The sequence below is a fragment of the Drosophila elegans genome, unplaced genomic scaffold (genome assembly GCF_018152505.1).
Source record: "Drosophila elegans isolate 14027-0461.03 unplaced genomic scaffold, ASM1815250v1 contig_476, whole genome shotgun sequence".
NCBI classification, from domain to species: domain Eukaryota; kingdom Metazoa; phylum Arthropoda; class Insecta; order Diptera; family Drosophilidae; genus Drosophila; species Drosophila elegans.
The window spans coordinates 12,694,475-12,709,361 of record NW_024545863.1 but is presented as its reverse complement, the minus strand read 5'-3'; the positions used below and the strand labels follow the sequence as shown (position 1 = coordinate 12,709,361).

The 14,887-nt window shown below is 39.6% G+C and overlaps 1 protein-coding gene across 1 annotated transcript in view; it reads left to right on the top strand.

The window, feature by feature from the left end:
- LOC108148286 overlaps positions 1-14,887 on the top strand; it is a 111,388-nt gene that overhangs the window by 15,698 nt on the left and 80,803 nt on the right. The window contains exon 2 of the mRNA XM_017275251.2: positions 8,166-8,753. Coding sequence (XP_017130740.2) covers positions 8,594-8,753 — 160 coding nt within the window. The 5' untranslated portion in view covers positions 8,166-8,593. The remainder of the gene's footprint in view (positions 1-8,165; positions 8,754-14,887) is intronic.

Genomic DNA, 14,887 nt, shown 5'->3' with positions numbered 1-14,887 from the left:
ATACGAATTTCGATATTGCAGTCTTTCGCTCAGTGTGTCGAACTATATTTATAGCGAGGTATCGCTGTCGATGCCGACGTCCTCGCTAATGTAGATGTAAACGGGTAGCCCCTGGGACTCACTTTTATCAAACAGCCCATTGGGTATTTGGGCTGGAGCTTTGGTAAACTTTGCCCCTGCTGCTCACCCCACTCACCCCATTCACCTCATCCTCACCTGGACTCACCTGCCTCTGGTTAGGGGCCTTTAGTCACAGAAAGTTTTCGCTTTCGATTTGCTGCTGCCAGTGCCCCTTAACCATTCCCATTTTCGTGCCAGGCCGTGGCCAAAACGCAAATTGTTGAAAGTTTGCACTAAAGTCGTTGATTTCATAGCTGAGAGGTGAGCTCAACTCGTTCAGAAAGTCTGCCAAAGTAGTTGACGTGAATTGGAAGGGGGATGGTTCGGTGATCCGGGCATCCAGGGATCCGGGGATCCGGGGATCCTGGGCCAGGAAGCAGCCAGCAAGGCACGTAATTGAGTAAAGTTGCCACTGCGGTGGTGCAAATGCGAATGCGGATGCGGATCCACTCGAAAGACGAACGGCAAATGTTTCGTTTCGATATATTGCGTCTGGCAGCCGAAGCGCGACAATGAAAACTAACAATAACTTCCATGCAGCGGACGTGGATTCCATATCCCAGGGAGCCAACAAAGCTAAAATCATAGGCCAGGCCCGAGGGATCTGCGAGCGCAGCAACTACGGCCCAAACAGTCGGCATTTACTCCTGGGCTTTTTAATTGTCCGCTTCTGAGAGTGTGTGTGTTCGATACAGTTGTGGCCAAGAGTGATAGTAAATAAAATTAAAATGGTTGGAAAAAAGTACAAATATATAAATACTGCTTGGCTTAAGAGTCTTTTAAAAATGATTTAATAATTAAACAATTTTAAATAGTAGCAAACTTAATAATAAGTAATCAAATATACAAGAATTTATATCAGTTATTATTGTTTGTTAGTCATAATCATTTAAAAAGGTATCATATTTTGTATAGTTATTGAAATTTGTAAGGACAGAAAACCTTTAAATAGAATAAAAGATAGATGAGGTGTTTAGAAAAAACGAAATACAAGAACACTAATATGGTTACACTTTATCTTGAGTTCAAATAAATACGTAAAAACATTAAATCATTTTATTATTGCTGATTTAGGGAACATCTTAAAATGTTTGAACATATTTTTTGAATAGGTTTCACCTCTATTTGCTATATTAAGAAAGAAGCTATAGTTTCTTGTTCGCTTTTACAATATTTCCTCCATAAAAAAGCCTACAAGCTACACGTCCAATATTTTCACTTAAACTTCTACAAGTTTTTTGTTCCCAGTTATTTGTTTTGGCAGCAGTTTTGTTGAAGTGAATTTCGGGCATTAGCTGGTGGATTTCAGTACTTTATGGCAACGTTTTAGATGCTACCATTTTACTCGCAACTGTGTGTGTAGCACAGCGGGCTGGTGTGTGTGTGACCGCTTGTCCGTGTAAGGACTTTGATTGTTTTCTTGGTGGCGATGTGTGTGTGAGTTTTGCAATGGCTTCCGCTGGATTCAACTAGATATATTTTTGACGGTTGTGTTTTATTTTTTTAGTGTAGCTGCGCTTCAATTTATGACATTTTGACAGCAGTTGTTGCAGTTGAATCCGAAAGTTGCTCTCTTGAGTAATCGCACAGCTTTTTCACTTACAAACACAAAATTTTGTGGATTGCACAGAAATATTCAGACGTAAAAATGTGTATATACTTTACAGAGCAGTTCCAAAAGCATTGACGGCAGCTAGCAGTGGAACTCAAATTAAATATTTATGATAAAGAATCTAAATGTTGATTTTCATGAGTAGGGTAGAAAGAATCCTTTGGAATTGGCTCAATTTAGATATGTATATATAATTCAAAGGAATATATTGGTCCCCATATAATGGTGGAATCGAATACTTCCGTGGTTATTTTCACTTTGATGGACAGCCAAAGACATCTAAATGTTGTAATTAATAAATAATGTTAACGGTTCGGCAATTCCTACCGCAAAAATGTTACCCTACTGAAACAAAAACATTTGATAAAAAACATAAATTCTTTCTTTATGGCCTGTTCCGCACAAAAAGCACAACTGACCACGGCGAAAAAAAATTACTCACGTTCATCTACTGGCAAAGCTGTCATTTTTAATTCGCTAGTTGATATTTGTTGCAACTGAAGCATTTTCGAATGAGTAAAAAATGGCTTTCAATGCTCGCATTAATGTGTTATTCTCGATGCATTCTGTAAGCCGATAATTAGCGCAAAACAATTGGAGCTGAACAAATACATTCATCAAGCGAAGCAATTATAATTTAATAGCATTTTAACAGATGACCTATTTAAAACATAATTTTCCGCGACACATTCCATTACTTGAACTTTAGTCGCCGTCAACTGGGGATTGCGAGGCGAAGGCAGCTGAAATTACAACGCACACTCTCGTGCCGTATTTGCTCCGAGTGTTTGAGGAGGAAATGCTGACGCACAAATACAGCGAGTTAGCTATTAAACATATTTGACTTGCCGTCGAAGTGAGCAAAGCACACACCCCTGCACTTGAGTACCCCTTGGTGGAAACTGCGATGTCAACTCGGCTATTCTCTAGCCAAAACTGACTGCTTTTGGGGCTCGAAAACGGAACAAGAAGTTTGCTTAGGTTTTGTGTAATTTATTATTATTTTTGGTAAAACCACTGATATGATTAAATATTACAATGCATTAATAAACGAATTTGTTAGCCAGCTTTAGCTGTAAATTTAATATCATATCCAAACGGAATGATAATAAAAATAATTATATGCATAGCATAAATTTTCGATAAAATAAATTCTGTATTAACATATTCTTCTGTAATTTGTCATACTTTTTTTTAAAGAAATAAACGTAACTAAAGAGGCTTTAAGTCAGTATGAGTGGAATAAATATGTATTTACGTGGGAAAAATGAGTGCTATTTGTAGATTGTTATTAATAGACATGCGCTTTTTTTTAGACAGCATACATATTTTTAGCTCCTTTGCGTGGTCTGTAGCTAGCAACCCTGTTCGGATGCTGAAGGATTTTCTCCAGGTCGGTGCTTGTGTTGGCGAAGGGGTGTATGATAATAATTCAACAAATTGTTGTTTAACAAGGAGAGACAGCCACAGTCACGCGACTCGAACCCCGAACCCCGAACCCCAATCCTCAATCCCCAATCCTCTCGAGTGTTCGGCGTGTTAATCGCTTTATATGCAGTGCTTCCAAGTGTGAGTGCGAGGTGATGTCTTGTTTTAATGCAATGTGGGTGAGTGGGTGAGTGGGTGAGTGGATGAGTGTGTGAGTGCCTGGGGCAATACACGCACAGCTGCCGAAATATCTTACCTCCATTTCGTGAAATGAAACAATTAGGAGAAAAAGTTGCCTCTTGCTAAGGACACTTTCCTTTGGCCACCCCCCTCCCCATCACCCAACGCCCCCTTTCTTCCGGAGGGTTTTCGGATATCCAAAACCCAACCCTTTTTATAGCTCGGCAAACATGTGTATGCCTGTAAACAAGGCTGCCTGCTTGTGTGTGGCTCTGTGTGCGTTTAATGACAAAATAATTAGAAAACTTTTTGTGTACTTTGTAGCCGGGCCCGGGGTCCGGGATCCGGAGTTTGGGCATGAGTCTGAGTCTCGATGTGTCGTAGTTCCCCGGATGTCCTCCCACATTCCGCCCTGTCAATGTCACCGCCAATTTGCCGCTTCTGCCTCTTTTTCGGCCCGCTTCTCTGCCCCCGTTTATGTGTACGGAGAACGTGTATATCTGCTTCTGGCCACACACATCTGGAAATTGCCAAACAAGAACGCTGCCTCCAACGGCCTTGGTGTCTTTGGCAATTACGAGGCTGGGGTTGCGACATTGACACCTGACTGGTTGGGGTGTTTCGCCGGCAACCATGTCGAAATGTTTAAAATTTAAGCAACTAAACGTTAAATGTATAATCAAAGGCCTTGGGGTTACACCGCCGTGAAATTTAAGAGCTGCTAATGTTGTTATCTAATTAGGAAACGTGTTCTGAACAAGCATGTACATGATACATTTCTTAATTCTCAATTCATAAAAAGTTCTTGATGTTTTACCAATAAAAAGCAGTGCAATATATTGCTTTAAAAAAAAATGCTAACACAGACATGTTTTAACAACTATAAACCTATTTTTACTTTTAAAACCGTCGAATTTTAATAGCTTCCGGATCGAGCGTAGGTCGCAGATTAAATAACTGAGATCAGCTTGTTATTAAAGATGCGGGCCAACGCTTTGCTATCGTTTTTTAATTATCTTTGATTAAATGCCATTTAAATGGAGACCACCGCAAGCCACCAGAGTGTGGCTAATGCACCAGCCACACAATTACCCAAATATTTTATTGGATTCGCCCATCAGCCATTTGGCATTTAGTTATTAAGCATTTGAACATATGGCGCAGTCAGAAGGGAAAAACTTCCGCCAGACAGACGGAGAATACTCGAGGACCCAGTGCACACACAATAAAGTATATGTTGGGAACAGACTGCGCCCCTTTATTCCGCCGATGGCTGCGGGCTGGCCCACATTGCGTATGCGTATCGCCAGAGTCGCCCGTCACGAAACTAGCTGCTTACCGGCTGTGTACGTGGAGGTGTTTTTATTGAAGTGCGTGGCGAAACACTTTAACTCGTTGTCCGAATTGCTGCACGGAAACGGGGATCGGGATACGAGGAGCTGGTGAGCTGAGGAGTTCTGAGCACGACAACTCCGGGGCTGGCAAACCCACAGAAACGTGCCAAATCGATGGTTGGCCATGGTCACAAAAAAGGCGGCACAATAAAATGGTTGGAAAAACAACAAAACCACAAAAAAAGAAATTACCAAGTTTCTAAGGAAAACAGAACCTTTTTTCAAAACAATATACCATCAAGTTAAAAGAATAGAAACGCTAAAAAAAAATAAAAATAACAATTCTTATTATTATTTTAAGTCTATTGCTTTAATTAATTCTTAATTCTATTGCTAGATGACTCTGTTAAAACTTGTCTTGATTATTTAATTTGAATAGCCTTATTAATAAAAAAATTCACTAAGATTAAAAAATCCAAATTAATTTTTTTTGCATACTTTTACACACCTTATTGAATAGTTTTAAGCCAGAAGGGTTTTTGTGGCACCCCCAATATAATGTATTTATGATTTCCGTAAGTTTTTTATATGGTATATATTTATTTATACCTGTGAATTCCAATTTTAAGTCTTATCTATGAACAAATACTCAGCAGTACCACAAAACTTACGTGCCCCAGCTTAGCCAAAAATTCCAGCTACCCGGTGCAGAGATGCCGAAAAGGTTTTCGGTCAGACGAGCGGAGCCCTGACCGGTAAATGCTTACATGAACTTATACCTGGACAAATACTCGTATGAATATATACAGACCGAAGGCACATACGCTGCCAAGTATTTGCACTGGCCAAAAGGAGATGCCGCAACAAAAAAAAAATAAAAAAAAGGGAATCGTAGAGCTGAAGGCAAACTTTGTGCCATGTTTGGGGCAGGGATAGAAGGCAGGAGCTAGTTGATTTTCAACAGTTGAGTTGAGTTTATTTTGCCGTCCAGGTGAGATGGGCTGGGGAAAAGGGGAAGTGGAATTGGAAGGGGAACGTGGAACGTGGAACAGCAGCCGGCATTGCATACATTTTTGCTGCGTGCCTTGGCAGTTTTTCTACCACTTGGCCCGGCTGGCTGGCCAAGTCGAGCGTGAAATGTTGATGAAGTAACCGCACATGTTTGCCGTTTGCCTCTTGTCGTGCATAAGTTCCTAAAAACCGGCTTCACCTCAAGTGAATGTTTAGGCGCAAAACTTTTGTTCGGGCTCCCCTGTCTAAGCGCAAATTAGTTTGTCCAGCTCGGGGCAAAGTTTGGTTTGTGCAACAGCAAATTCGTGTTTCGCCATTCTGCGTCTGGGTGCCACTTGTCCCATATGCATATAAATAAAGCGATAAAAAAAATGCTTCGACAATGTGAAAAGGGTGAAAAAGAATGAAAGTTTCGCAACTAGAGCATGTCATGATGCACGGCCACCATATGTTAGATGTTGATGTAGCACATGCATCGTTACCGAAACAACCATCAAAAACGAACATCCAAAAACGGCACGGGTGAAACAACAGGATTCAGGATTCCTCGGTTCCAGGACTCTGATTCTTTTTCAGTTTCAGTTTTAGTTTCAGTTTCAGTTTCAGTTTCGGTTCCAAGGACAATGTAACCATGTTAAACAGCAATCAGAGTGGAAATACAAACCACTCGTTGGTAATTTTGCATGCAACGCTTAATGTTTGTGGCGAAAGTGGCGTTGATTTCGGCAGACAACTTTTTTTCAGTTTTTCGCCTCCACCTCGTGTTTGGATTTTTGTTTTCTGTCCAGAGTTTTGTTTTTTCTGTATTACATTTCCTCCATCCAAAAACAGTGTCGCTAAAGTTTTTGCAGCGGCAAGAGTGGGAGGGACGGTGGCGGCCCTCGGCAGCGGGCCAAATTAAACGAAATGTATACAAAATTTGCTGCAGCGGCGCTGCTGCACTCGAAATTTGAGTGAGTGTCTGCCTGCATAAAGAAGCACCACCAGCAGCGGATGGCTGCAGGCTGAGCAGTGGCTCCACTGCGAAAAATACAAACATCACTACAGAAGTAAAGTTTCTAAAAAAAATGTAGCTATGTAGCTACTTTTTCTGTCTAATTCAAATTTAATCAAACATTTTATTGGGGAGCTAAATGCTTCCAAACAGCAATTTTATTTGGTTTCAATATTTATCATGTTATACAACATTTTTATTTTATTTGTATATCTATAATGTAATTTATATAATATGAATTTAGTTATATTTATAAGTTTCGAAGTGCATATCGTCATCTTAATTGAAAAAATTTCATATTAAGTAGTATTTAAGTCTTCTTTGGTTAAAGCAAGATGGACAGAAAAGGATTGATAAACCATCTGTAGTAGTATATCACAAAATGAACCATTTTTCAGAATCGGGGAATTTCATTTTTGAAACAAAGTTTGCCAGCAGATCAGTGATCATATATCTCTATAAGACAAGATTATTGTTAAATCACTCTTTAACAGCAGCTGGCCAGCAGGGCTCCAAAAATCCCTAATAAAATACCGATTTTTGGTTTGGATGAAATGCATTTTCCTGAGTGTTGGGAGAGTTTTCGGCATGGGCGACTGGGATGTGCAGGCAGCCGTGGCGTGAGATGTTTGCCAACATGTACAACAATGTGCTGTTGCTGCTGCTGCTGCTTCTGCTGCTTTTGGGGCTGCCGCGTTGTCTAAAGTTTGAAGTGCGCATAATAAGCCAGGCGGGGGGATGTGCCCCAAACCATGCCAAATTAGGCACTGCAGATAGTGCCCCGAAATGAAGGCAACCGTTTTGGGGGCCAAAAGAAGTGAGAAGTGCCTCGCCGAAAGAGACTGAGTTCAATGAGCCCGTCATCATGGCGCAGCTTGTTAGCTTTCGAAAGTGAAACTAATTTCCGTTTCTACGTGGATACAACTTGCCTGAAACTAGGTCAAAGAGTAGGAGTTTGGGTGATATTGGAACAAACTAGGCTGCACTCCCTTAATTATGTCTAACAAATATAAAGTAATACAATTTTTAATGAGTTTTATCGAAATGGAAATGCGGTAACAAAGTTATAATGTTAAGAAATCTAAGAATATGTTTTACATTGGATTTTTACAAATACATTTATAAATATATTATAAAGCCCGTTTTCCAAAAACACATTTCTCGTGAATGCTTTTAAAAGAAGAAAGAAGAAATGCTTTTTGAAAAATATTACCAATTAATTTTTCAAGAAAAATCGGGTGAAACCGAGCCTAAGTGAAATAATTTAAAGACGATTGAGCAAACCAAATACAAATATTCCGATACTTTAAGTCTTTATTAATTGCGAAAAACAAAATTTTACAGTGGCATAATTATCTAATTAGCCAACGTGCAATTAGGTAAATTATTAATCCACTTAAAAGAGGCTCTGTATTTCTCCCCCGGCCAAACTCAAATTATAATTCTGTACACCTCTTTATTTTTCCAACATCTTCACCTTTTGCAGAAAATTGAAATCGGAAAAACCATGCAACAATTGAAGGGCATCGCACACCTCAGTGCCACACAGCGGCAGCAACATCAACAGCAGCAACAGCAGCGCAAAAGTTATGCCACGGGCAAAAACTGAAAATGAAACAACTTAATTAGTAGTTGCAGGAGTCGAGAGCAAAAAGCCGCGCACTCCCTGAATTCCGAATCAGACCAGCTCAGCCCTTGGAAGTGGAAGTAGGAGTGCAAGTAGAAGCTAGCACTACACAATTTCGGGGAATTTTTCGGCGAAGGAGCAACCAGCTCCGGTTAATGTGTTCGCGTGTGAGTGAGAGTGGCTGCACTTTTTCGAGAAAATTAAATTGAAAACAACAGCAGAAGAAGGGCGAGTAAACACTCTGAAATACGAGACGAGCCTGCTTATAAATTGTTACACTTTACACAATGGATTTGCCAGCGAAAAGGACTTCCACAATGCCCCTAACGACTTCCTACAACGCCAGCATCAGACGAAGCTGCCTGGCTTTATTCGCGGTCTTCCTGTTCGCGGCACACATCAGCATAACTTCCGGTCAAATCGATTGGGACGACGACGATGATCCAGGTGAGTGAATATGAATACACTGATAAAAGAATTGGTAAAGGTAAAACTGCTGACGTTTGGCTCTATATGTACTCACAAAAATAGTAATTTCAATCACCTTATGCAATTTACTTAACAAAAACTAACCCACAATAAATTTGAGTAAAATCAAGGTCAGTTACCTTTTCCGTGATTAAAAACGGAATATAAAATAATTATAACTATTAATATAAAATTGCATTAAAAAAGGTAAACTAATTTAGGAAAGGTTTATTTCCCTTTGTCTACGAATACTTTATTTTAAGACCTATCTGGATTAAAGAAGTTCAATAAACTTTTCCATGAAATACCTATAATAATGGAAGAAGTTCCATTCATAGACTTAACTATTTTTAAATGAGAAAGCCGTGTGCTTAAGCCCCTTAGATTTTTTAAGCTAAGTAATTTTGTCTGTTGTTATACCAAATTATACCAGAACACATTTACTCAATCAATAATCAACATCAATCATTTTTAATAACATGCAAACTGTAATATTTATTTTCTATTTTATTTTTCTCCGTGTAACAATACGAATCAAAATTCAATGCGAATACAAAGTTGGGCAAAACAATCCAGCCATCGACTAGCTACTTCTTTTATTCTCGCTCACCTCGAGCGCCGTGATTTGCATAAATTGGAAATCGTTGTCGAAACAGACAGTTCAATCAACTGGAGATCCAAAGCAGGCGAAGCGCTTTCCAATTGAGTTTTGGTTATGTTTTTGTAATTAGGTTTAATTGCCATTACGTATACGCCCTGGATACCGAAAACAGGCAACGGTGGCAAAGTGGGAAAGCTGAGTACGGGGCTTTTAATTAATCGCAGATTTATGGCTTGAGGTATGTGTACGGCCATATAAATGGAATTTTAATTATTCAAAAGCTACAATTAAAATATTTAATGAATTCATAAGTCTGACAGTTTAATTGCAAGAGTTTGCCATAACTTTGGCCGCACTGAGGAGAATATTTATAGAAGCGGATAAATCCTGTTGTTGCGACAGGCGCAAGGAAACGCTCAGAGGCTTTGTGTGTTTGGGGATACCTGTTGGACATATTTTAATTTATTTATTTGCAGCAGCAGCTGTGGGCGAGAAGTTCAATCTTCGGCCAAGCCATTAGCACAAATATTCATAAACTTTTGCTAGAGTTTCCAGTCATTTTTTCGACGTCCTTCTCGCCCCACCGAATTCAATTCATCGGAATATTTAATTTCTGTTTGAGGAGAACGCTTTCACAGCACTTGAGCCACACCCACCGCCCGATGGCCTTGTAACCTCCACACTTTTCTATTTTGTGATCAAAATGGAAGTACTTTGTGGACCGGAGGGGGCCAAATCACACGGTTTGTCTCATTTATCGATTTTCGCCCCATTGTGCGAGGTGCTCGCTCGGTGGCGCACGCTTTTAAGCTAACGATGCAAACTGAAAATGTTGACAACAAACATTTTTCAAGCTGTGAGCTCTGAGCGGTGTGTTGTCCTTGTTGCAAGGTAGCCGTAGCCGAGCCTTAAACAAATACAGATAGCGCTCTATTCCCCCAGCACACACGTGTGTGTATCTCGGTCGTGGAAATGGAAATGGAAATAGGAGCAGACGGCAGAGCCCCTGCCGTGATTCCATTTCAGCCCGGCCAACGGCACTGCCAACTTTTACAGCTGGAAAATATGGTTTTGCATAAAATTGCGAATAAATGCTGCGATATGAGTCAAGGCTAAGATTAGCCAGGCATGATCTTAAAGCACCGTTTTGTACGGAATGCTGCGGATGTGCCAGTGGAAAATTACAAAAATTAATCCAAGAGGAAGGCGGAATAAAAATGCCACAAATTTGCAGAATTCGCACTGAAAAACAAACTGAAAGTTGACCTTTTATATTTTTTTTGACTTTGGCTTGTCGTTGTACAGAATTTAATTTTGCAATTTAATGGTTAAAGTCTCCGTTTTCATAGTATACATGAAAAAGTTTTCCCAGCTCTAGCAGTATTGGAAAAACAGACTGTCAATCATTTTTCCGAGTGCAGGGCAACGTGGCTATGGCCATAAACAAGGAGCATTCTTCTTGGCCCCGCCAACACTGTAAAATTATGAAATCATAAAAATATTTTTACGATTACATAAAAAGTTGCGAAAATGTGGGCGTCGCTTACAATGTACGCCGACTCTTGGTTTTTGGGTCCGGATCCGGGTCCGGGACTGAGATAGTAGACCCGGCAATTGCGTGATAGTATAAAATTCAACTTTAGACATATGACTTCATTATTTATCAAACGGCGCGGCTTGAGAAGGGCCGTCAAAGGGGCACAGTGCTCCCGAATAGTTGGTGGCCAGACCGCACACCCCACATTGACCTGTGGCCGGAACGGAAACCTAGTGCCATATATTCAAATTACGTGTGTCACACGGATCCGAAGCCATGAGACCAATTCCAAGGGGCCGAAAGCGGAAAACCACATTCGAACAATTTCATTAAAAATGAGCCACACACTCGTATGTGGGAATGGAACTCCTTTCGGACTATTTCATTTGCTGAGCTCTGCGGCTTTAACCCTATTAGCCTTTCGCCCCGGCCCGCCATAATTCATGTTGTTTTCATTTGCTTTGATTAGCAAATGCGGCCTGGATTGTAGGATTTTTGGACGGCAAATTATAACGTGACTCGCGCTCCGGGCCACTAAAAATCGTATTTAGTGTATTTGGTGTATTTGGTTCTGTCTCGTGCGTGTTTCCTTCACTTGCCACACGCAATCCACAATCCGCAACGTGAGCTGTGAATTGCTCTAACACAAAACACACTCATCCCAAAAGGAAACGCCAGGAGCCCGCGAGAAAGAAGAGCGACGAACGCGTCGGACATAAAAATTTTAATTTATGCCGTGTTGAGTGCGTTATGCCCCAGTTCGTCACAAGTGTGCCTACTTTAGATCTCTCCGTATCACACAATGTATGCAGATAGCTAGCACACAAGTCGACCAGCCCAACAGTGCATCACGTATCTTACGTTTAATTAAATATGTTGTGAGTCAATCTAATGTGATTACAGAAAAACATAGAAAGCTGATTTAATCTTTAATAATACAAAATTTATAAAAATCAATAATTCAAAATAAAAGTTAAAAAATGATTATTTGCTGAACCTACAAGTGGTTTAATTTTAATGGAAAATTGTAAATCAGATTAGTTTTTTAATGTTCTGACAACATTTTTTACCTTAAGGCTCTAAATATTTCCATTTTGAAACTCTTTTATAAAATTGTTCGAACATAATATTTAAAGGATTGAAATAAAAAAAGACAAAGGTACTCTTCAATTACAAAATTAAATACTTGGAATAAAACATTTTCACTTCTCGGCATTTTTTATGGTTTACAAATGAAAGTCTTAATTATTGTGATTCAGTTTTTTTTAAGTGGCGCAGTGGAGACACGCAGCAATTAGCTAGTATTTTATTTAAAACTTAATATCATTTATTACAGAGTTACAAACGTTGGGGTGTGCGCGGTAGTTACATCTGGATTTTAAAATATATATATTTATGACCATTTGGGACGGAATAGAAATACTTCCCAAAAATCTTTCTAATTTCAATTACAATTTGTCCTAGGAATGTGGGATTTCAATTATTCATTCATTTAAATTATTTTTTAAATGATTATTTTATATTTTCACAATATCCTTACTATTTGATGACTCTTTGATAAAAATATTTTTCAACGAATTCTATGAAATCGCTAACACTGTGCGGTTTGAAGTCAGACCACAAATCGGCACTTCTGACGTGCTCTCTATAGCCCATTTTGCTGTCGTTCGCCAGGCGCTGGAAAATGTTGGATTTCCTCGAGGCACGCGATGGATTTCCATTTCCCACCGATGCCATGTGCAGAAAGCGGAATGAGAGAGACCGCGAATATGTAAAAATTATAATTCATGTTACATATTTGATGAAACACATTCAATCATTCGCCTGGCATGGCCGCAGCCCGATAATTACGCATTTCGCCTTTTTCGCAGTGTGGTTATTTTTAATGATAAATGACCGGGCCCAAAGTGTTGGAAATTTTTCGGAGCTTATGCCGAATATTTCGCCGCACTGGTGTTTATGTGCTGGGCGTGTGTTTCCCATCCCATCCCATCCCATCCCATCCCATCCCGTGTAACTAATTTTGTGTCAAAAATACTTAGCGGCAACAGCGATAATACACCCCCATGTATACAATGTGTGCGGCAAGGCAAACAAGGAGCTGGATGTGGCAACGCAATTTGTCATTTGTCAGAATCTAATGCAGTTAATAATTAGCTAAGCCGTCTAATGGCAAGGTGTCTGGATTCCTCTTGACAATGTAATGCTTGACTTCACTCCTCCCCGTCCCCTCATTCCTCCTTTGGGCCATTAGAGGAGCCAAGTTGCTCCACGTTTGGGAGCCTACGGGGAAATCAATGGATGATTAATTGCCCCAGCTAGATACAATTTGGTCTTAAAGGATTTGCTATTACGTAGGGCTCTATGAATAAGTTTACATACAATTTGTAATTGTAATTTGGCAAATGCGAAACTAAAAAAATATTGCAAGTGTTAATATAGCAAGCAGATCAATGAACTTGAGCAACAAAGTGTTTAAACAGTTTATAGTAATTTAATTTGTTCATTAATCTTTAATACATTTTTTTTGCTTGAATCTTTGTTTTAAATAGAATAATTAAATTACAATTAAAAAAAAAATGCTTTACAATCTTAACCTATTATATATATATATATATACATATGTAATTATATAATCCTTAGAATTAGAAAAAAACTATAACATCTCTCTTTAAAAATGTTCATAACCGATAATAAAATTATTTTTTTAAGTACCATTCTAGGTTAAAAAAGAAGGTAAAAAGTTCTTTTTCATACTTACGGAAACCAACTAAAATACCGAAATTCGTAACTTGAACGGTTAATCGTGTAATCAATAAAGATCCGATTTGCATTCTAGCGAGAATCCTGGCTGTTGACAACATCAATGTGCTTATCCAGTGATTTAGCCGACTTTAGCACAGCGGGGAATTTTTCCCTGACAAAGAGAATACCATTTCAAATGTCATGTATAAAAGGAAGAAGTCAAAAAAAAAGGAGAACTAAAGCTGGTAGAACACGCGAAATCCTAGACCTCCGGTCCGACTGTCGCGCAGCAGACACGCTAAAACTGTTCACTTTGGCGAAACGTATAAATTTTCTATTGATTTATGCCAAGTTCGCATGCCATTTTTTTCGCTTTGCATAATTTCTGCTGTTGGCCAAATTGCACTCAGCAGAAGGGCGAAAGGGGGCGGGGCAGAGAAAGGGGCGGCAGGATGGTCGAGGACAACCAAGGCAAATACAATTGTTGCGATTGCGACTGTCTCTTCGCGGTCATGGCTCGTCTGCTACTTACTAACACAATGGCGAACGCAATTCCGAGTGCCACTGCCAATACACAGTGACAAAAAAAGTAAATTCCCTAACAGGGTTTTGCCAATTGGCAAAAAAAAAGTCGTCCAAGACATAAGAACTGACTCCAATTGAAATAATTGAAAAAGCTTTCGCTTTAAAGATTAAATAAGTTAAATGCAAAAAATGAGCTTGGTTGTGAAATAAAATATTTTGGTTGCATTTAAATCAAGTATCTTATACTAAACTTACAGCCACTTAGAAATTGTCATTTAAAAAACCAAAAAATGTGTATGAGTTGCATTAAAGTGCGGAAAGGTTTCGTATGCCTGGTTTTGCAAGTAAATCATTTTCTGCCTGTGTATTACTGCGGCAGTTACAGTTGCGTTACAGCAGTTACAGCAGCTACAGCAGCAGCAGCTAGTGGCATGAATTGCGATGATGGAGTTATCCATTTATACTCGCATTTGCATAGAACCAGTGTCTGTGATTGCCGCTGGGCGAGAGACGCTGCGCTGACACATGACATGGAAAAATGAAAGCGAAGCCCGTCGTGCAGTCAGTCTCTAGTCGCTTTTCCCGCTTTACCCGCTCTATCTCGTTCTGGCCCTGAACAAATGGTCAAACAGTTGCTGCTGCAACCCATCCTCTGACAGCTTAGAAACTAGCAAAAAAGGCGCAAAAAAAGCAGAAGAGAAACTG